Consider the following 22,773-nt stretch of genomic DNA (forward strand, 5'->3'; position numbering starts at 1 on the left):
GTATTTTCAGCAACCTGTGTATAGATGACAAATGTATTACACTCAAAGGAGATACCAACCATAGATTTAATACAGGCAATGTCTGCTTCATAAAGAACAATCTCAGTGATGACAGTTAGTGTTAGTTTTGGAGTAGACAACAGTCAGGAAAGGTAGACTCAATAGATGCCCCAAAAGCCAAATTGTAGTTTGACTTACCAGGTGCCCAGTTATCTTTTGCTTTTTCGCAATCTTTCAGTGGGGTGAAGTCTAAAAGATTTTTATCCACAATGGTTCAAAATTACTATGAACAAATAGGTTCTACAGATAATTCACTGGGGTTATTTCCTAAATTTTCTATCGTTACCATCTCAGGTGCTTCTGAAATCACATCATCCAACAGCAGATCCATTGCATATTCTCAAACAAGAATCCTGCTTGTAATAGCAATCAATTCTTTTCCACAATTGGAGAAGGGGACAGGTTTCTAGTCCAAATATTTCCTAATTTCAAAGAAATCAGGTGGCCTCCATCTGATTTTAGACCTCAGGAACCTAAACTTATATCTAAAATAAATTCAAGATGAACTCCTTAAGTATCATTTTCCCTCATTGGAAAAAAGGGATTGGTTGACAACACCAGATCTCAAGGATGCCTGCACTTGCATTCCTAATCATAAGATTTTATAGCTTGTGATTAGGAATGCTCCCAATACTGGGTTCTTCTGTTTGGCCTAGCAGTAGCTCCAAGAGTTTTCACAAAGTGCTTGACAGTAGCAGCGATCTATATGAGAATTAACAATGTTCTTTTTCCATACTTGCTCATATCGAGCATATCCTGCGATCAATCCAGGCAGGACATCCTTTTTACATTTTAGCAAACTTACAAGCACTAGACTTCATAATAAATTGGGACAAATTCCAGTTCACATTATTTATTGAATTTTATATACCGTCATTCGGTTTCGCCATCATAACGGTTTACAAAAATACGAAGGTGTACAAGGTTAAGGAGGATAACAAGGTTTTCAAAAAGGTTTAAAAGATTAACATAGGAATATCATATACAAGTTAGTTGCTGTTCAGTTTTGTCACGTTTCAATTCTTTGTTATAATACATACTTGTGTTGAATTTCATTTTTCTTCAGGTTAGACCGGAGGGGGTTGGCGCTGTTTTGTTCATTGGTTGAGTTGGTATGCTTTGGTGAACATCCATGTTTTTAGATCTTTTTTGAAAGTTTTTAGGTTTTCTTGAGTTCTGAGTTCGGTTGGGAGGGAGTTCCAGAGTTTTGGGCTTCCTAGAGAGATTGCTCTCTTTTGGGTTGTGGTGAGTTGTTTGGAACAAGTAGGTGGTGTCTTTAGAAGTCCTTTATTTGCTGATCTGAGGTTTCTGTTTGGGGTATGTAGTTTTATGGAGGAACTTAGCCAGTTTTCTTGTTTTTCATATCTAATTTTATGTAGAATGGATAGTATTTTGTATTCAATCCTGAATTTTATTGGTAGCCAGTGTAATGAGAAGTGTTGGAGTGATGTGGTCATGTTTTTTAGATCCAGTGAGGATTCTTGCGGCTGTGTTTTGTAGGATTTGGAGTGGATGGATAGTGTTTAGAGGTAAGTTGAAAAGGAGTGTGTTACAGTAATCTAGGTTAGAGAAAATGAGTAATTGAAGGACTGATCTGAAGTCGGAATGGAAAGGTTTTAAATGACTGAGTGTTAGTAGTTTGATATTAGTCTTTGGAAAGAAATACGACGAGTGAGATAATCAAATTTGCAGATGACACAAAATTGTTCAGAGTAGTTAAATCACAAGCAGATTGTGATAAATTGCAGGAAGACCTTGTGAGACTGGAAAATTGGGCATCGAAATGGCAGATGAAATTTAATGTGGATAAGTGCAAGGTGATGCATATAGGGAAAAATAACCCATGCTATAATTACACGATGTTGGGTTCCATATTAGGTGCTACAACCCAAGAAAGAGATCTAGGTGTCATAGTGGATAACACATTGAAATCGTCGGTTCAGTGTGCTGCGGCAGTCAAAAAAGCAAACAGAATGTTGGGAATTATTAGAAAAGGAATGATGAATAAAACGGAAAATGTCATAATGCCTCTATATCGCTCCATGGTGAGACCGCACCTTGAATACTGTGTACAATTCTGGTCGTTGCATCTCAAAAAAGATATAATTGCGATGGAGAAGGTACAGAGAAGGGCTACCAAAATGATAAGGGGAATGGAACAACTCCCCTATGAGGAAAGACTAAAGAGGTTAGGACTTTTCAGCTGGAGAAGAGACGACTGAGGGGGGATATGATAGAGGTGTTTAAAATCATGAGAGGTCTAGAACGGGTAGATGTGAATCGGTTATTTACTCTTTCGGATAGTAGAAAGACTAGGGGACACTCCATGAAGTTAGCATGGGGCACATTTAAAACTAATCGGAGAAAGTTCTTTTTTACTCAACGCACAATTAAACTCTGGAATTTGTTGCCAGAGAATGTGGTTCGTGCAGTTAGTATAGCTGTGTTTAAAAAAGGATTGGATAAGTTCTTGGAGGAGAAGTCCATTACCTGCTATTAAGTTCACTTAGAGAATAGCCACTGCCATTAGCAATGGTTACATGGAATATACTTAGTTTTTGGGTACTTGCCAGGTTCTTATGGCCTGGATTGGCCACTGTTGGAAACAGGATGCTGGGCTTGATGGACCCTTGGTCTGACCCAGTATGGCATTTTCTTATGTTCTTATTTTTGTTGTGATATGGTTTTTGTAAGAAAGTTCCTTGTCAATTATTACTCCCAAGATTGCGGGCATGATTGACCAGAAATATAACCTTATTTTGGTTCATTAGGTTGAGTGGTGGTAGTTGAGGAGAGTTGTTCTTTCTGTCTAATATGATTTCAGTCTTGTCTAAGTTAAGGATGAGTTTTAAGTTGGTTAGTATTTCCTTTATTCTGCTTAGGTAAGTGGCTGTTAATTTGTATGTTTCTTCTAGTGATTTTTGTATTGGGATTAATATTTGAATGTCATTAGCATATAGATGAAGTGGGTCAGATTAAGATTTGATAGGAAGTGGCATATTGGAATCAGATGTTGAAGAGCGTCGCTGATAGAGCCAATCCTTGGGGAACTCTAGTGTTTAGATTAATTTTCTTTGAGAGGGTATCATTGAGCAGCACTTGGTAGGATTTTTGTGATAGGTAAGAAGAGAACCATTGTAGGGTTGTTTCATCAGTTGGAGTCCATAGGAGCAATTTTAAACATCAGATTAGGGAAGGCATACCTTCCCATGCAGAGGATGAAATTCAAGAATGACTGTGGGTGTCAGCAAAGTTTTTTCATGAAAATGTTCGGCCATATGGGGGCTATAGTACCTCGATTCATTGGAATCAGCATTCAGATCAGATGTTGCACAGCGTTGGATCCAGTCAACGAATGTATTCAGCCTTCCCTTCCATCCACCTCAAATTCAAAACATTTTAACAGATCCATCCACTTTACGTTGAGGAGCCCATCTAGACAATTTATGTACCCAAAGTATCTGGACAACTGGGAAACAACTCCCCATGTCAATGTGCTATAGCTGAGTCCTATTCAGAGAGCTGTTAGTTTTTGAACTATGGTTGAAACTCAGTAGTCCAGATACAGACAGACAATTGGGTATAGCATTGTTTTTAAATAAGCAAGGATGAACGCATTCTGCAACTCTATGCAAGCATGCCCTTGAAATGTGGGAAAGGGTCATTCTGAAAAAAATACAGTTGATACCTGTGTATCTTCCTATGAAAAACAATATATTAGATGCTTTTCAATTTCATGAATGGTCTCCATTACAGTAAACTAAAAATATTTTGTTTGAGAGAAACTAAGCAGAGATAAACTTGCACATCTCCAGAACCACAAACTACTTTGCTGCGCAGAGGCCAGTGTAGGATTCTCTAGCGCCAGACAATTTTTGATATATTAGAGTGGAAGATTCATGTATGCATTTCCTCCAGTACCTCTCATGCCAAAGACAGTGCTGAAATTGAGAGAGGAAGTATGCATAATCCTACCTTTTGGCCTTGTCAGGAAAGATTCCCATGGCTACAGAAATTTAGTTTAGTTCCTCCAATTTAACTAAAGATTTTTCCACATTTTCTAAAGTGATATGAAGGTACCTGCCCCTGTCTTCAATCTCTAGCACTCACAGCTTGTACGTTGAAAGTAGTCCATGAATTACCCTTTTCCAATGAGGTTAAGTGGATTATCTTAGCGGCAAGAAAGCCAACCACAAGTCATTTTTATTTCAAATGGAAAAGACGTGCGCTTTGGTGTGTAACTAATCAGTGATTAGTGTACATCAGTGATTCAGGATTAAAATCTAATTGAGTTCATTTAAGTACTATAAGCACCTATCATCAACAAACAGATGGCCTACCCGTATCTCATCACCAAGCTGTGGCAAAGTTTGAAAGGATTGTTTCACTTGTGCCCATGGGACTTAAATGCAGTTCTCTCACAATTGATGAAGGCTCCTTTGGAGCTCTTGGCAACAGCAGAGATAACATTCCTGGTTGTTGCTATTCCACATTGCAGTCATCTTAGCAAAAAATAAGTGAACTTCAAACTTTATAGGATTCATAGATTAATATGCAAATATTTTAAAATACAGGACTCTTAAGAATATGCACAAAGCTTTTGTCAAAAGTAGTCTTAGAATTTCATTTAAATGAATCTATAGATCTAGTTTTTTTTTCCACCCAAGCCCCACACTTTGCAAGCTGAGCATTGCTTGCAAACTTTGTATTGCAGAAGTGTCCTGCCTTTTTATTTATTTGGAAAGGAATAAACCATGCAAAAAGTCTCAACTTTTAGCCTTTTGTCAAATGTCAGTCAGGCATTTAAGAAATTGATCTTATCCAGTTGGTTATCCCATGTATATCTGTCTGCTACACCATAGCAGACAGATATACATGGGATAACCATGTATATCTGTCTGCTGTGGTGTAGCAGAAAATAAAAGCTCACAAACTCTGAGCAGCTGCATCATCTGTAGAATTCTGCCATTCAGCATTATTACAGGCTATCTGCAGGGCAGCTACATAGACCTCTGTTCATACTTTTACCAAGCATTACTGTTTGGAAGAATAATCTTTTAGAGCGTAACTTGTCAAACAGTACTGTGAGTGGGTGGAGTCAAGATGGCAGCATAAGCAGGTTACAGACCTGACCTCCCCTGGTTTTCTGCTGGTATTCTTTTTCTTAATTTTGATGTCATCTGAATGAAAGGGGAAGGTGAGAATCTTTTCCTCCAAGGTTTAACTTTTTTCTGGCCAGCAGTTTACATCTAGCTTTGTTTCTTGAATTTCTGCCATGGGGAGCTCAAAAGCCCTGCTGCATTTCCTTACGAGGGAGTACATAAATTACCAGGGGAAGAATCATTTCTCAGCTACCTCAACATCTGTCCACCACCTGGAGAGAAACGCATCCCTATTGAGCCTTACATGGTGCTGGGAGATGTCAGCATGTTTGTGTGGGAGCCCTGGATGTGTTAGTGTTTGATTCTACACTCTCCATTGCTGTTTTGGGGGTCCAGGGGCATGTGTTTGACTCAGTAGTGGTTCCGTCCTTTGGAAACTGGTGTGACTGAAGTTGAACTTCAATGTGACTGAAGTTGAAGCTGCTACATCTTTGCTAAGTTCCTCGCTGCCTGTGCAGTCTGGTTCCCCTGGTGAGCTCTCCTTTAAATTAGGTAAGCCAGTTGTGGTTATGTTGGACTCTCTGGGAGTTGATTGATGACCAGTTTTGGAAGATCATTGTCTATTCAAACAAGATTCAAGGCTTACCTGAGAAGATTGAACCTTTTGGTTTTGGAATATGATAGACAATTGAATGTTTATCTATGCACTGGAAAGTGCTAATATTCAGACTCTCAATGCTACTATAATACAAGAACAAGGTGTTCTTTCTAGAAGAGTAGAATTTCTTGAAAATAGTGAGGGATTTGAAACCTGCCTCCTTTGAATTTTCCTAGGATATTTGGTGAATTACTTCAAGTGACTCTTAAAGTATCTAATGTAAGTTTTGCACATGATAGAGGAAGCTATTCCTCCTTTCACTAAACTTTTTCTTCAGTTTCACGTTTAAGAACTTAATAGACTCAGGCCTTACAGACTTCCATAGATATGCTAAATTTGACTGGATTTTTAGAAAGTTCTAGTCCTAAACTATCTGAGCGCACTACTCCGGTATCCTTCATTATGGAACTGTTTTGAGGTTATACTTTAGAAATATGAATGTACAGTTCCTTGGACATGTGGCTAGAATTTATCCTGATTTAGCTAGAGTAACACAGAAGAGCAGAAAAGGGTTCATATCTCTTAGGCAGGAGGTTTGCACTTTAAGCTCTTCTGTGTTAAGATATCCTTGTAAAAGTGTGTCTCTCTTTTGCCCCAGAAGACTTGAAAGTTTTTATTGATTCAAAAAAGCTAACATCGCCAACGTCCAGTTAAGTCAGTTTAAGTGCAGGAATATATCCATGCTATAGCTGTTTCTTTAGTTTTGTTTCCTGGAATCTCCCTTTTTTCTTTTCTCTTTTGTCAGTAATATTGTGGGCTAATCATGTATGCGAGTAGCTAATTAGTTTTTTCTTATGTTTTGATTTTATCATCTTATGTTTTTAATGCAAAGTTTTTTGTGCTTTATATTATTCAATAAATATTGTAATAAAAACAGTACCACTCATCTTGTTCAAGTAATAGCTCAAATAACCTGCCATCCTTTAACAGGCTACATAACCTGTTCTTCTTAGATCTAATATGCATACCAAAGCTTGGAAGTCCCCGTTTGTGTGGCTGTTTCTTGTCTATAGAGAAAACAAAATTGCTGATCTGTAATAAATATTCTCCATGAACAGCAGAACAAATCAGCCACACTATCTCTTCCAGTTTAGTAGAAGCTTAGCTTGTAAAGGAACTGAAGAGATGCACGTGGCGATGGCAATGTAGGAAATCTTAAATTCATCTGAGCTTTGTAAAGAGAGTGCTCTGTCCTGACACCATCAAAGGATGCTGTTAACTTACGTGGCTAACTTGTTCTGTTCGTGGAAAACACCTGGTAAAGATAAGCAATTTCATTTTCCTTTTCTATAGAGCTTACAATTACTGAAGACAAACAGGACAAGTGACTTAGGAAGTTTCATTCATTATTTTACAATTTGATTTGCATATAAGAGACCCTCGAACTAGGCAGTATACAGTCAGTGCTTTCAACATTCAAACATACTATAAATACAGTAATAAAGCAAAAAATAAAATCAATTAAAAAGCTTTCAACTGCTTACGAAAAACCTTATCTTCCAGCAGGCGTAATCCACTAGGCAGAGTGTTATGGAGAATAGTTAAAATCAATAAGGGTATATTCAGGATAACCAGGGTTAAGATTTAAAAGCAAGCTTGACAAGGTGAATTTTTAGGCTGGATCTGAAAAAGGCCAGAGGGTCTATTCCAGGCATATGAAGCAGCAAGGTAGAAAGCACAGAATCTGGAGTTAGCGATGAAGGGAGGTGGTCAGAGATAAGATTGACATGCCCAGTGAGCAAAGTTCACTAAAAAGGATCTAAAGAGACCAGAGAGGTCTGTGGTGATCCCTTATGGTCCCTCCCTCAGTTGAAAATTCCTGAGGTGATTTTCATGGTCCCTCAGATGAGTGCCTTGGGTCTGGTAGCTGGTTTTTCAGCCGGCATAGACTTAGCTGTTGAAACAGCTGAGAGGCAATGGGTGCAGGAAGCCGAGCGTGGCGGTGATGGTATATGCCCTTTTCTCCTGCAGCTGGAAACGGACTCTGTAGTTCACTTTTGTAGCTGTCAAGCATGTACTGCTAAAATATCCTTAGCTAGAGCAGCAAGGGCAACTGGGAAGACTGCTCACCTTAAATGGTCCTTATTTACTAGTATCTACTTTGTTGCCTTGGGGGTGTGTGTGTGTTTTTTGAATGCTTAAAAAATAAAACATACCAGTTAGGATCGGGGGGAGAGTGATGAGCCAAATTTCTCTCCTTCAGTGGTGCGGGCCTGTCCCAAAACCTTGTCTCCAGAGATTCTTCCCCCAAACCCCACCATCTTTTCTGTCTCCTTCACAGGCCCTAGCTTACTTTATTCTGTTGCTACTGGCCTCACCCCACTCTACTCCTCTTCCTAAGCCATAGTACAGGCTTCCTTTGGGCCAGCAGCAGCAGTACTGGCTCCTAGGGCCCACGGTGGACTCTTTCTTTCTTGGGGTCCAGCAGCAATGCACATCCTAAGAGCCACAACTGGCCTTGCACTTCTGGTGAGGAGATTAAGGGGCCATGATCAGCCTTTCTCTTTCACTGGCCATTAAGTGCAGCTGTTAAGATCCTACGCAATACAGCATTGATAAGCAGCCATCTCTTTGTTACCAGATATCATGTGTTCCATGTATCTGGTATGCTAGGTCCAACTGATAAACCAGTTGGACCTAGCATAAAATTACCAGTTTGTTGCCAATAGGTCACAGTCTGGCAGTGCCAGTATTGGTGCTTGTTTTCTCATTGTGATTGTATCTTTTAACAGGTGACACAGCTTCTAATTTGGGTAGTGCTGTGGATGAGTTGATGCGGCACCAGCCAACACTGAAGACTGACGCTACCACAGCCATTATCAAGGTAGGATTGAGTTGTTTGTCAGCATTTTCATTTCTCCAACCTAATATTCTACAGTCCTTTTTCCCCTACAGTCCTTTCCCCCCTTTCCTGTTACATGTACTTTCTGCCTTCAGTTTGATGTAAACCGATATGATCCCACTAATATCAGTATATAAAAACCCATAAATAAAATAAATATTCTGAGGACAAGCATGCTTACTCCAAATGGATTCTACTGCAAGGGCTTTCTTAATTTTTCCAGCGCTGCTCAGCATGCATGGCAACTCCTGCACAGCTGTGCATCCACAGTATGCCACAGTATTTCTGGGCTGTCATTGAAACCCTTGAAGCAGAAAACCCTCAAAACAGCATTAACCACTAAAGACATGGGGTTCCTAAAGATTCTTGTACTGCATAAAAAAATGAGACTTGCCATACTGGGTGAGACCAGGGTCCATCAAGCTCAGTATCCCATTTCCAAATTTGTCAATCCAGGTCATAAGTTCTTTGCAGAATCCCAAAAGATCAATTTCCCTGTACGTACCTGGATCAGTCCAGACCGTGACCGTGGGTTATGTCCCCAATCCAGCAGATGGAGTCAGTCCAAAGCTTTGAGGGGGCGTCACCATAAGTACTACTACCCCCTCTGCAGGAGTTCAGTATCTTCTGACTCCAGCAGATGCGAGTAGGGGAATCTGGGCTTGCTCCCGATCACCTATAACCTGTTTGTGTTTCCCTTGTCTTAGGACTTTATCCTCTGTCTTTAACTAGTTTGTCTGGATCAAGTTGTTGAAAAAAAAAAAAAAAAAAAAAAAAGATTAATTAATTAGGACAAAGTTAATTACCTAATTGGAGAGGCGTGGCTTCCCTGTCGTGCTTCTCTGTCTCTCTCTCTCTCTCTCCTTCCGGCGTTAGTGGCTTCTTCGGGGTAAGTTGCCTTTTCTATTGCTGCTGTTATTTTATTTTTACAGTTAGGTTGGACGCGGTTGCCGGTGGGACCGGCCTACCAGCGTCTTCTCCCTCTCCCGCGGCCATCTTGCGGCTCCACGTGGGCTGCAGCAGGGAGCAGGGGGAGAGTTGTCGGCGGGTCGTGCGGCCAGGAAGGCCCCCCGCGGCGCCGTTTTTCTCATCGGCGGGTAGCGCAGGCCATCCGGGCCCCCCCGCAGCGGCGTTTTTCTCGTCGGCGGGTAGTGCAGGCCATCTGGGCCCCCCCGCAGCGGCGCTTCGTCTCGCGGCCCCCCCCCCGAGGTCGGGGGTGTTCTAGCTGCCGGGACCTGTTTTCCCATCGCGATCTCGATGCCGCGGCCGGCGCGTTGCTCGGCCTGCGGCGAGCCTGGATCGCGCGTGTCAAGGGAGGGGATCTGCGCGAGGTGCCTCCCCGGGGGGGAAGGCACGTCTCGGACCCTCACTCATTCTCTCCCTATGGCAGCCTTACCCGGGCGGCGCGGGCCGGCCCCTCCCCCATTCCTGGCGGGAACGGCGGCCATTTTACATGCGCTGCACCCTGAGGGAGCACAGGCAGCGCTGGGGGATGGGGAAGCCTCAGAGGGCTCTCCCCCGTACCTACATCCGGAGACAGATCCGGAGGAAGACCCGCAGGGGCAGGGTCCCCCGGGGCCCCCACCCGCGGTACCCCCCCCGAGTAGGCCGGGGTTTTCCCCGGAATTTATTCGGCTGATGCACACTACGTATCTTCAGGAGCTGGCGGCTCCCATGGGACCTCCACCACCCAAGCTACCGCGGCCTTCGTCCCTCTCCCCGGCCCCCCCCCGCTCCGGCGGGCGTGGGGGCCCCACAGCTCCCCGTACACGCCCGACTCCCGGTGGCCTCGGGGGGGACTGGGTCGGCCCCAGTTTCCCCTGGGGCGGATCCTGCAGCTTCGGGGCAAGGGGACTCTACTTCGGAGGGAGAGGATCCACGCACGCTGCGCCTCTTCCAGCGGGATGAGCTGGACGACCTAATCCCTCAAATCATCCAGGGATTGGACCTCGATCCTCCTCCGGACCCGCCAGCTCCCGTTGCGCCCGCTGTCGTCACTTCCTCTAAGAAGGGGGATCCCGTACTGGCAGCTCTGCGTCCGAGAGCTCAGGCTTTTCCCATTCACGAGTCGTTCCTGCAGCTTCTCACCAGGGAATGGGATGCCCCGGAAGCCGCTCTAAAGGGCAGCCGCGCCATGGAGAGGCTGTATCCGCTGCCGGAAGATTTCCTGGATCTCATCAAGGTACCCAGGGTGGACTCCGCGGTGTCGGCGGTCACGAAGAGGACGACCATACCGGTTACGGGTGGAGCGGCGCTAAAAGATACGCAGGATCGAAAGTTGGAAGTCTTCCTCAAGCGAGTCTTCGAGGTTTCCGCCGTGGGGCTGCGGGCGGCGATGTGCAGCTCGCTTGCCCAGCGGGCCAGTCTTCTCTGGGTGCAGCTACTGCTCACCTCGCAGGTGTTACCACCCGAGGAGGCCGCCCAGGCGGATAGACTGGAAGCTGCGGTGGCATACGGGGCTGACGCCTCCTACGATCTCTTTAGGATCCTCGCCCGCTCCATGGCCTCGGTGGTGGCGGCTCGTCGACTTCTCTGGCTACGCAACTGGGCGGCGGACACGTCCTCCAAATCGAGTCTGGGTTCCCTGCCATTCAGGGGTAAGTTCCTGTTCGGGGAGGACCTGGACCAGATCATCAAATCCCTGGGGGAAAACGCGGTCCATCGCCTGCCGGAAGACAGATATCGTTCCACCAGGGCATTCTCGTCCTCCCGGACCAGAGCCAGGGCGCAAAGACGCTACAGGACTTACAGGCCGGCGGCGGCTCGGCCCCCTGCCACCAGGTCTCAGACCTGGACACGCTCCTTTCGCGGGCGCCGCCCCGCGCGTCCCGCTCCCGCGGCGGGACAACTCTCTCTCAAGTCCTCTCAATGATGTTCAGCTCGCCCACTCCGCCGTCCCCAGGATTGGAGGGCGGCTGGCGTTCTTCTACGAGGAGTGGGCGCGGATCACCTCGGATCAGTGGGTCTTGGACACCATAGGACGCGGCTACGCGTTGGAGTTTGCCCGCGCTCCAAAGGGACGGTTCATCTTCTCTCCCTGCGGCTCGGCTGTCAAGCGAAGGGCGGTGCAATTGACGCTGGACAGATTGTGGGAAATAGGCGCCATTGTGCCCGTACCCTCCGCAGAGGTGGGCTCGGGCCATTATTCCATCTACTTCGTGGTACCGAAGAAGGACGGTTCCTTCCGCCCCATTCTGGACTTGAAGGAAGTCAACAAATCCCTTCGGGTGGTCCGGTTTCGCATGGAAACGCTACGATCGGTGATCGCGGCGGTACATCGAGGGGAGTTCCTGGCCTGCTTGGACCTGACGGAGGCCTACCTTCACATTCCCATTTGCCGGGAGCATCATCGTCTCTTACGGTTCAAGATTCTGGATCAGCATTTCCAGTTTGTGGCGCTCCCGTTCGGATTGGCAACGGCTCCGCGCACCTTCACCAAGATTATGGTGGTCGTGGCGGCTGCCCTTCGGAAGGAGGGTATCCTAGTTCATCCTTATCTGGACGATTGGCTCATCCGAGCGAAGTCTTTTCAGCATGGACAGACGGCAGTGGCCAGGGTGATAGAGTTTTTGCAGTCTCTGGGATGGGTGGTGAACTTCTCCAAGAGCTCCCTCGTGCCCTCGCAGCGCTTGGATTTCCTGGGAGCGACCTTCGACACCCGTCTGGGCGCGGTTTTCCTCCGACAGGACAAGGCACAGGCCCTACGAGAGCACATACAGCGGTTCTCTGCATTACCAGCTCCCACCTCCTGGGACTATTTACAGCTCCTGGGGGTGATGGGGTCTACCATCGACATGGTCCCCTGGGCATTCGCGCACCTCCGACCTCTGCAAAGAGCACTTCTCTCCCGTTGGAAACCACTCTCGCAGGACTACCAGGTGATTCTCCCGCTGCCCCAGCTTGCCAGGAGCAGCTTCTCCTGGTGGATGGTCCCGGAGAATCTGGCTCGCGGCATGTCCCTCGATCTACCAGATTGGGTAGTGGTAACCACCGACGCCAGTCTCATAGGCTGGGGAGCAGTCTGCGATCGCAGCGCCACACAGGGGACGTGGTCCGCGGAGGAGTCGAAGTGGTCCATCAATCGTCTGGAAACCAGAGCGGTCAGGTTGGCGCTTATCCACTTCCTGCCTCTCCTTCGGAATCGGGACGTCAGAATCTTATCCGACAACGCGACAACGGTGGCCTACATCAACCGACAGGGCGGCACTCGCAGCCCGCACGTCGCACTCGAGGCAGCGATGCTGATGCAGTGGGCGGAACGGCATCTGGGCCGTCTGGCGGCCTCACACATCGCGGGAGTAGACAACGTCCAGGCGGATTTCCTCAGTCGCCAGTTTCTGGATCCCGGAGAGTGGTCCCTCTCCGACGAGGCCATGCAGTTGCTTGTCCGGAGGTGGGGACCTCCCCACCTGGATCTCATGGCGTCCGCCCAGAACACCAAGGCTCCTCGGTTCTTCAGTCGCCGGAGAGAGCGGGGGGCGGAGGGCGTCGATGCTCTCGCGCTCCCGTGGCCGGCCGATCTACTCCTATACGCGTTCCCTCCGTGGCCACTGGTGGGAAGACTACTCCGCCGGATAGAGGTTCATCAGGGGACGGTAATACTCGTCGCGCCAGAGTGGCCAAGACGGCCTTGGTTTGCGGACCTCCTTCAACTGGTAATCGACGGACCCATCCGTCTGGGACATCTGTCCCGCCTCCTTCACCAGGGACCGGTATTTTTCGACCAGGCAGAACTCTTCTGTCTTGCGGCCTGGCTTTTGAGAGGCGCCGCCTCCGCCGACGGGGTTACCCGGAGGCGGTAGTGTCTACGCTGCTACGCTCTCGAAAGACTTCGACGTCGGTGGCCTATGTTCGAGTCTGGAAGGTGTTCGAGCTGTGGTGTACCGGCCTGAACACCAGACCCAAGGAGGCGTCTGTCTCCCAGATCCTCCAGTTTCTCCAAGCAGGGGTGGACAAGGGACTCGCTTACAACTCTCTTCGGGTTCAAGTGGCCGCTCTCGGCTCCCTCCTGCGTGACGGAGGCTCTCTGTTACAACACCCGGACATCGTCCGTTTTCTCAAGGGAGTCAAGCACTTGCGGCCTCCATTGCGGGACCCTTGTCCCTCTTGGAGTCTCAATCTGGTACTACGTTCCATGTCGGGACCTCCGTTTGAACCTCTCCGAAATGCGACAATCAAGGATCTCACTCTCAAGGCTGTGTTCCTGGTGGCCATCTGCTCCGCTCGGCGTATTTCCGAGCTACAGGCTCTGTCGTGCAGAGAACCTTATCTCCGGTTTTCCGATTCGGGAGTCTCGCTTCGTACTGTGCCCTCCTTCCTTCCGAAGGTGGTGTCCGCGTTTCATATGAATCAGACGGTGGAACTTCCATCTTTCCCTTCGTCGGAGCCGCGTTCGCTACGTCTCCTTGACGTCCAGCGCACCCTGCGCCTTTACCTGGAGGCTACGAATGATTTCCGGACTTCTGACCATCTCTTCGTCCTTTGGTCCGGGCCCCGGAAGGGATCTCAGGCCTCGAAGACGACCATTGCAAGATGGCTGAAGGCCGGCATTGCCGCTTCCTACATTGGGGTGGGGCGGACGCCCCCGCCCGGAATCGTAGCGCATTCTACACGTTCTCAGGCGGCCTCCTGGGCGGAGAGTCGCTCGGTGTCTTCGCAAGAAATCTGTAGAGCGGCCACCTGGAAGTCGTTGCACATGTTCTCAAGACACTATAGACTACATCTCGCCTCGTCCGTTCATGGACACTTTGGCGAACAGGTTCTACGAGCAGGCCTCGCAGGATCCCACCCGGGTTAGGGAAGCTTGGGTACATCCCACGGTCTGGACTGATCCAGGTACGTACAGGGAAAAGAAAATTATTACTTACCTGCTAATTTTCGTTCCTGTAGTACCATGGATCAGTCCAGACGCCCACCGCATTTGGGTTCTTCTCCTGCTCCGCTGTCTTGGGGCTGATTCTCTCAGCTGTTCCTCATGTTACAGTAGTGTCTTCCTGCTGTTTCCTTTTTACGTGTACCAGTTTTTCACTGTTTATGGAGGTTGACACGCTATGTTCATGGCCCCCACCCGTTCGTGGGGAGGTTCCAGTTTTCTCTATTTCAGTTTAGCGGCTTATTGTTGCCGTCTTGTTTCAACTTGATCCACTCAGGAGGTTTTCTGTTTTCTCGGGCTCTGATATACTCGATACTGAACTCCTGCAGAGGGGGTAGTAGTACTTATGGTGACGCCCCCTCAAAGCTTTGGACTGACTCCATCTGCTGGATTGGGGACATAACCCACGGTCACGGTCTGGACTGATCCATGGTACTACAGGAACGAAAATTAGCAGGTAAGTAATAATTTTCTTATATCCTATGCTGCTTCTCCGAGGGAGAAGCAGTGGATTTCCCCAAGACCACCTTAATATAATGGTTTCTGGACTTTTCTTCCAGGAGCTTGTCTAAACCTTTTTTAAATCCAGCTACACTAACAGCTTTCACCACATCCTCTGAAAATGAATTCCAGAGTTTGTTTAATCGCTGAGTAAAAAAAAAAAAAAAAAAAAGTTCTCTTGTCTTAAATGTATTACCTAGTAACTTCATTGAATGCCCCCCTAGTTTTGGACTTTTTGAAAGAGTAAACCGTTCCCTGTACGTACCAGGATCAGTCCAGATGGTGGGTTATGTTCCCCGTCCAGCAGATGGAGTTAGAATAAAAACTCGAAAGGGGGCACTATATAAGCCCCTCCCCTTTCCTCAATCTTCAGTATTCTTCTGACTCCAGCAGATGTGAGCAGGGGACTCTGCAGTCCCCAGTGCAGGAGATTAGGTTTTCTAGTTTTCTGTTTTTTTGCTTTTTTCTCATAAAGGGATCAAGTAAATAAGTAAAAGGTATAATTTTGAAACAATTTAGTTTTCTGAGGTGACTCAGCAGGTTTCTGCCTTTTGAGTCGTGAGGTGCTTGCTGCCAGGTCTGTACCTGTTTCTTTCATTCCCCCCCCCCCCCCCCCCACCTTCGTTTTTTCAGGGCACCCTTCTTTGGGTATTGGGGGAGTGTTGGGGAATTTTCTTGTTAAAAAAAAATAAATCATTTTTCCTCAGGCTTTCTTGTTGTACTCTCTGTATTCAGGCCGGACCCGGGGTGCATACTAGTGGTGCTAGTCACTCCTCCTCCCTCCCCCGTTATTTTAAATTAGTTTCAGCCGCTACCGACCCACGGTTCGCAAATCCTTCTCCCGGGACCGTCGGACGCCGGGAGGTTTAGTCCTTCGGCGCTCTCTCTGGGTCGGTGGGGGAGGGGTGGTCTGTGTGCCCGCGTCATTTCTGCAGTGCGAATCGCGCCTCTTTTTTTCCTGTCAGTCCTTTCAAAAAAAAAAAAAAAGCCGAACAGACCATGCCACGCTCCTCTGAGTGTTCTGCCTGCGGCAGGCAGGCTGGTTGGCTCTCACGGGAGGGCCTCTGTGACTCCTGCATTTTTGAGGGTGAAGTCACCGAAGGACAGGAGGACGAGTCCGCGGGTCCTCGCTGTGAAGACCGCGCATCTCGAAAGCGGCAGGCCCCGTTCCCTCTCAGCGCGGGAACGGCGGCCATTTTGTTTTCAGAAGGGGAGGAAGATACTGAAGGCCCGACTCCGGTGTAGCCCTCTGGCTCTGCGCCACTCCCTGGCCCGGAACCTGGCGGTCGTGGAGGGGAGCACCAGGATAGTTTTCCTCAGAGACCCCTGGAGTTTTCGCCCGAGTTCGTGCTTTTTATGCACCAGGCTTTCTTACAGTGCAAGTCTCAGCCCTTGGAGACTCCTGGGGGACTCCCTCCTCCAAAACGGGCGCGTCTGGGATCGTCCCTGGAGGGGTCTTCTTCCCAGGATAGGGCGTTACCTCACGCAGGAGACCCAGGACCCTCCCGGGTCCCGCAGGCCCCAGTAGGTGGCCCCAGCAACCCCCCGACAGGGGACCCGATCCCGGATGCAGAGGATGACCCCACGTTCACTTCTCAGGTGGAAGGGGATGACCCAAGGGTCCTACGAATTTTTCAGTATGATGAGCTGGATGATCTAATTCCTCATATTCTCCAGGAAATGGATATTGATGCTCCCCCAGAACCGGTAGCAGCCTCTTGTCAGGGCAGAAAGGGGGACCCTTTGCTGGCAGGCCTTCGCCCTCTGTCGAAGGCGTTTCCAACTCATCCCACCTTTTTGCAACTGATCTCTAGAGAATGGGATTCACCGGAGGCCTCTCTCTCAAGGTCAGTAGAGCAATGAACAAGCTTTATCCCAGGACAAGCAGGATGCTAGTCCTCACATATGGGTGACGTCATGAACGGAGCCTTAGTGCGGGAAAATTTTCTGTCAATGTTTCTAGAAGTTTTGACTGGCCCCTAGAGGCCACTGAGCATGCCCAGCATGCTATGATATTCTCTGCCACAGGTGTCTCTCTTCAGTCTTCTTTTTTTCCGCGCTGCCATTAGCATCGCGGGACAGGAGCCGTTTCGGTTTTTTCAAGTGACTAAATAGTCATATATATATAGATATATTGCTTCAGGTGATATTCTCTTTCACAAATCTCTCTCTCAGATTTGTTTCCACCGGCTGGTGAGTACTTTTGAAAACTTTTTTCTCTCACGAATTCCCACTTAGCTCGACGGCTGTCAGCTAAAAAAATGGCAACCGGTTTAAAAAAATGTACCATCTGTAATAAAACGATGTCAATTACCGATCCACATTTAGAGTGTGTAGTTTGTCTGGGTAAAAACCATGACATTACTGCCTGTGATAAATGTGCAGAAATGACCGCCAAAACTCGAAGAACTCGGCAAGAAAAAATGGAACATCTATTCCATTTACAATTAATACCTTCACCATCTAAAATCCTCGAAGTCGTCTCCGGCCGGAACGACTAAACGCCTTTTAGTCAAAAAATCTCGACCGCAAGGATCCGGTGATCAACCGTCCCCGCCGTCATCTGTGGCATCGACAAAATCGGCAGAACATTCCAAAAGCACAGGCATCGACATCGACACCCAGAACCATCGACCTCGACATCCCCAGAGGAGTCGAGGCCAAAGCGGCCACGTATCCAGGATATGCCGGCAGCATCACTGCCTGGGCCCACTCCATTGATGCCACTCGTTCCTTCTCAGGAAATACTACCGCAGCCACCACCACCGCTTACACCTGCTTTACCACCAGCAGCTGTACAGCCGGAGCTATCTGAATTAATCAGACAAGCGGTACTACAGGCGCTAAAGGAACAAAATCTTCCGGCGATGATGCCGATGCGACCAGCATCGATGCCGGTGGGATCACCGATGCCGATTCCATCAATGGAATCGACGACTTCTCGAGGACTGAGAATCATAACGACATCGTCGATCTACGCCCAACTACCACCTATTTCATCGATGCCAATCTCGATGACTGGGCCGTCGACGTCCTCGACACCGCGTCCATCGATTCCCTCGATGCCGACTACTGAACCCTCGATGACATCGAGGCCTTCTGATCAAGGAAAGGAAAATATTGAAATTTATCGACAACTTTTAGAAAAATACCACAAAGTTATCGATACTCTTCCTCAAAAAATGCCTCAAGAAGTTTTTACCATCGATGACTCTCAGCCAGGCCCTTCAGGCCTTCATCATCCTCATCCAACTGTAAGATCCTCTTACACACAGGATCCAGATGATTCATGGGACTCTGATTCATTGGAATCTTTTCTCTCAGATCCATCTCCTCCTGATCCCAGGAAAAGATCCCCCCCTGAAGATCTTTCCTTTTCATCTTTCATTCAGGACATGGCAGATTCCATTCCATTTAAGCTTTCCACTGAACAAGACACAAGACAACAGACATTAGAGGTATTACAATTCGTGGACCCACCTAAGCAGGTCTTAGCTGTTCCAATACACAAAGTCCTACTTGAAGTTCAAAATAGGATATGGGAACATCCATCTTCAGTGTCTGCAGTCAACAAAATAATCTATTCTACCTATTTGGTACAGCCAGTTCCAGGTTACCAAAAACAGCAACTACCACATCAGTCTGTTGTGGTAGAATCTGCCCAGAAAAAATCCAAGAGAATCCGTCCACACTTCTCCAATCCTCCAGGCAAAGACCATCATTTTCTGGATGCCTTAGGAAGAAAAATGTTTCAAAGTGCAATGTTCTAGGATTTCTGCGTACCAATTATATATCACGCAGTATCAAAGAAATATGTGGAAGCAAATGGAAGAGCTTATCACCTCTATTCCTTCCCAATTACAAGAGCAAGCACAATCCATTATCTCTAAAGGATTGGAGGCTGGAAAACATGAGGTGAGGGCAGTGTATGACAGTTTCGAGACATCTTCTAGAGCAGCAGCTACTGCAATCACTGCAAGAAGATGGGCATGGCTAAAAGCCTCAGATCTCAGGTCTGAGGTACAAGATAAACTAGTAGATTTACCATGCCAAGGGGACAATTTGTTTGGAGACCAAGTCCAGGAAGCAGTCCAGCATCTAAAAGACCACTCTGAGACCCTTCGACAGTTGTCTCAGACATCACAGGATCCTGTATCTCAACCTCCTTGGCGATTCCCTCGTAGAGATACTAGGCGTCCATATTACAGACCAAGAAGATATTACCCCCAGGCTTCTAGGGGAAGATCTACAAGGCCGCAACCACGTTCACAGGCCAGACAGCCTAGAACAACCAGGCCACAGCCTCCTCCTCAAACAGGACCGGCTACAGGTTTTTGAAACTCAATCCAGAGAACAAGCCAAGTCACCGGATCTCCCAGTAGGAGGAAGAGTAAAATTTTTCAGGGAAATTGGCAAACAATCACATCAGATCAGTGGGTACTCTCTGTAATATCTTGAGGGTACAAACTGAACTTCCTATCACTTCCTCCACAAAACCCTCCAAGATTCTTCACTCAAACAGAATCTCAACTTCTCACTCTACAAACAGAATTATCCACCCTTGTGAAAGCAAGAGCTATACAACTTGTACCTCGCTCTCAGAGGGGCAAAGGATTCTATTCCCGATATTTCCTAATTCCAAAGAAAACCGGAGGCCTTCGTCCGATTCTAGACCTCAGAAATCTCAACAAATTTCTAAGAAAATAAAAGTTCAGAATGATTTCTCTAGGAACCATACTTCCACTCCTTCAAAGAGGCGACTGGCTTTGTTCTCTGGACCTTCAAGATGCTTATGCTCACATTCCAATCTTTCCACCTCACCGCAAATACCTGCGCTTCATGGTAGGCCATCAACATTACCAATACAAGGTTCTACCTTTTGGACTAACCTCTGCTCCAAGAGTATTCACAAAATGCCTAGCAGTTGTAGCTGCACAATTGCACAAGCAGCATGTCCATGTTTTTCCATATCTAGACGACTGGCTCATAAGAAGTCAATCTCAACAAGGAGCTCTAACTTCCCTCAATCAAACAATCGCTCTACTTCACTCCATGGGATTTCTCATCAATTATCAAAAGTCCCATCTCACTCCATCTCCACTACTTCAATTCATAGGAGCAGACTTAAACACCACACTTTCAAGGGCTTTTCTCCCCGAGGATCGAGCAGACAAACTTTCCCTTCTGGCAAGTTACATACACTCCAAGAAACAAGCAACAGCTCTCCAATTTCTGACTTTACTAGGCCATATGGCCTCCACAGGACACGTCACTCCTATGGCACGACTTGCCATGCGAATAACCCAATGGACTCTATGGTCCCAATGGATCCAAGCCATTCAACCATTACATTCTCCAATTCAAGTTACCCACCAGCTTCGCTCCTCTCTACTATGGTGGACAAACAAGGACAATTTGCGCAAGGGCCTACCCTTCCAGCAACCAGTCCCACAAATAACTTTAACTACAGATGCATCCACCTTGGGATGGGGAGCTCACATAGACAACCTCCAAACCCAAGGGACTTGGACAAAACTCGAAGCAACATTTCAAATCAATTTCTTGGAACTTCGAGCTATACGGTATGCGCTCTATGCGTTCAAGGACTGCCTTTCACACAAGACTGTTCTAATCCAAACGGACAACACAGTAGCCATGTGGTACATCAACAAACAGGGAGGTACAGGCTCGTATCTCCTTTGTCAAGAAGCTGCACAGATTTGGGGCTGGGCCCTGAACCACTCAATGTTTCTCAAGGCCACATATCTGGCAGGCATTCACAACGTAGTAGCAGACAGGCTCAGTCATCAATTCCAACCACATGAGTGGTCACTAAATCCTGCAATAGCATCCAGCATTTTCCAACGCTGGGGTCAACCAACAGTAGACCTCTTTGCAACGTATCTGAATCACAAAGTGCAAAACTTCTGCTTCCTACACCAACAGAAGAACCAATCTGCCAAGGACGCCTTTGCTCGCCCTTGGAATTCAGGCCTGTTATACACGTATCCTCCGATACCACTCATAACCAAAACTCTAGTGAAGCTACAACAGGACAAGGGGTCCATGATACTCATAGCCCCGTATTGACCTCGACAAGTCTGGTTTCCCACCCTGCTAGACCTCTGTCAGGGATCCCATTCGTCAAGGAGTAGCTCCCAATCTCATAACTCAGGATCAGGGTCGGTTGCGCCATCCCAACTTCCAATCCCTATCACTGACAGCCTGGATGTTGAAAGCTTGATCTTACAACCACTCAATCTTTCATCCAATATATCCCAAGTGCTTATAGCTTCACGTAAACCTTCCACACGGAAGAATTATGCTTCCAAGTGGAAAAGATTCACCCTGTGGTGCAGGCAAAAGAGTATTGATCCTTTTACCTGCCCCACTATATCTCTTCTAGATTATTTATACCATCTTTCAGAGTCTGGTCTACAGACTTCATCTGTAAGAGTTCACCTAAGTGAAATCTCTGCTTACCATAATAGAATGGGAGATGCACCAATCTCTACACAACCTCTTATCACCAGGTTCATGAGAGGTTTAACTCAACTTAAACCACCAATTCGGCCTCCAGTCACGACATGGGACCTGAACTTGGTCTTAACAAGACTCATGCGTTCCCCTTTCGAACCCATAGATTCTTCTGATCTTAAATTTCTCACATGGAAGACTATCTTCCTCATAGCCATTACATCAGCTAGAAGAGTAAGTGAGTTACAAGCACTTGCCACATATGAACCTTACACTAGGTTTTTACATGACAGAGTGGTTCTCCGTACTCACCCAAAATTCCTTCCCAAAGTGGTGACGGAATTTCACTTGAATCAATCTATAATTTTACCCACATTCTTTCCAAGACCTCATTCTCATCAAGGCGAAAGAGCTTTACACACCTTAGACTGCAAACGTGCATTGTCTTTCTACATAAACCGCACAGCAGTTTACAGGAAATCTAAGCAACTTTTTGTTTCTTATGATCCAAACAAACTAGGTAAAGTGGTGGGTAAACAGACTTTATCAAACTGGCTAGCAGATTGCATACAGTTTTGTTACGAACAAGCAGGCCTTCCTCTCCAAGGGCGAGTAACGGCACATGCAGTCAGAGCAGTGTCAACCTCAGTAGCACACTATCGTTCAGTACCATTTCTAGACATTTGTAAAGCAGCAACATGGAGTTCTCTTCACACATTTGCTGCTCATTACTGCTTAGATAAAGAAGGACAAGACTCAGCCTATGGACAATCTGTCTTGAAGAACTTGTTTCCAGTATAAACCCAACTCCTTCTACATCCAACCTGCTGTGATTTTCGACTGACTCAGTTCACCAACAATACTTAACTGTTGCTTCTTTACAAACTGACTCAGCCTTTAGCTTGCTAATCACCCATATGTGAGGACTAGCATCCTGCTTGTCCTGGGATAAAACAAAATTGCTTACCTTGTAATAAGTGTTATCCCAGGACAGCAGGATGTAGTCCTCACGAAACCCACCCTCCACCCTGTGGAGTTGGGCCTTAGACCTTTATTATTATTTTATTATTTTATTTTGCTAACGCTTTTTGCTACGTATGAGACTGAAGAGAGACACCTGTGGCAGAGAATATCATAGCATGCTGGGCATGCTCAGTGGCCTCTAGGGGCCAGTCAAAAGTTCTAGAAACTTTGACAAAGTTTTCCCGCACTAAGGCTCTGTTCATGACGTCACCCATATGTGAGGACTACATCCTGCTGT

At 47.0% G+C, this 22,773-nt stretch overlaps 1 protein-coding gene across 9 annotated transcripts in view; it reads left to right on the plus strand.

Moving 5' to 3' along the window:
* The window catches only part of HUWE1 (HECT, UBA and WWE domain containing E3 ubiquitin protein ligase 1), a 907,188-nt gene that overhangs the window by 288,507 nt on the left and 595,908 nt on the right, over positions 1-22,773 (plus strand). For all 9 annotated transcript variants that reach the window (XM_029607938.1, XM_029607967.1, XM_029607972.1 and 6 more), the window contains one exon: positions 8,553-8,644. In XM_029607938.1, coding sequence (XP_029463798.1) covers positions 8,553-8,644 — 92 coding nt within the window. The remainder of the gene's footprint in view (positions 1-8,552; positions 8,645-22,773) is intronic.

This window comes from Rhinatrema bivittatum, chromosome 1 (genome assembly GCF_901001135.1).
Source record: "Rhinatrema bivittatum chromosome 1, aRhiBiv1.1, whole genome shotgun sequence".
In the NCBI taxonomy this organism is placed as follows: Eukaryota; Metazoa; Chordata; class Amphibia; order Gymnophiona; family Rhinatrematidae; genus Rhinatrema; species Rhinatrema bivittatum.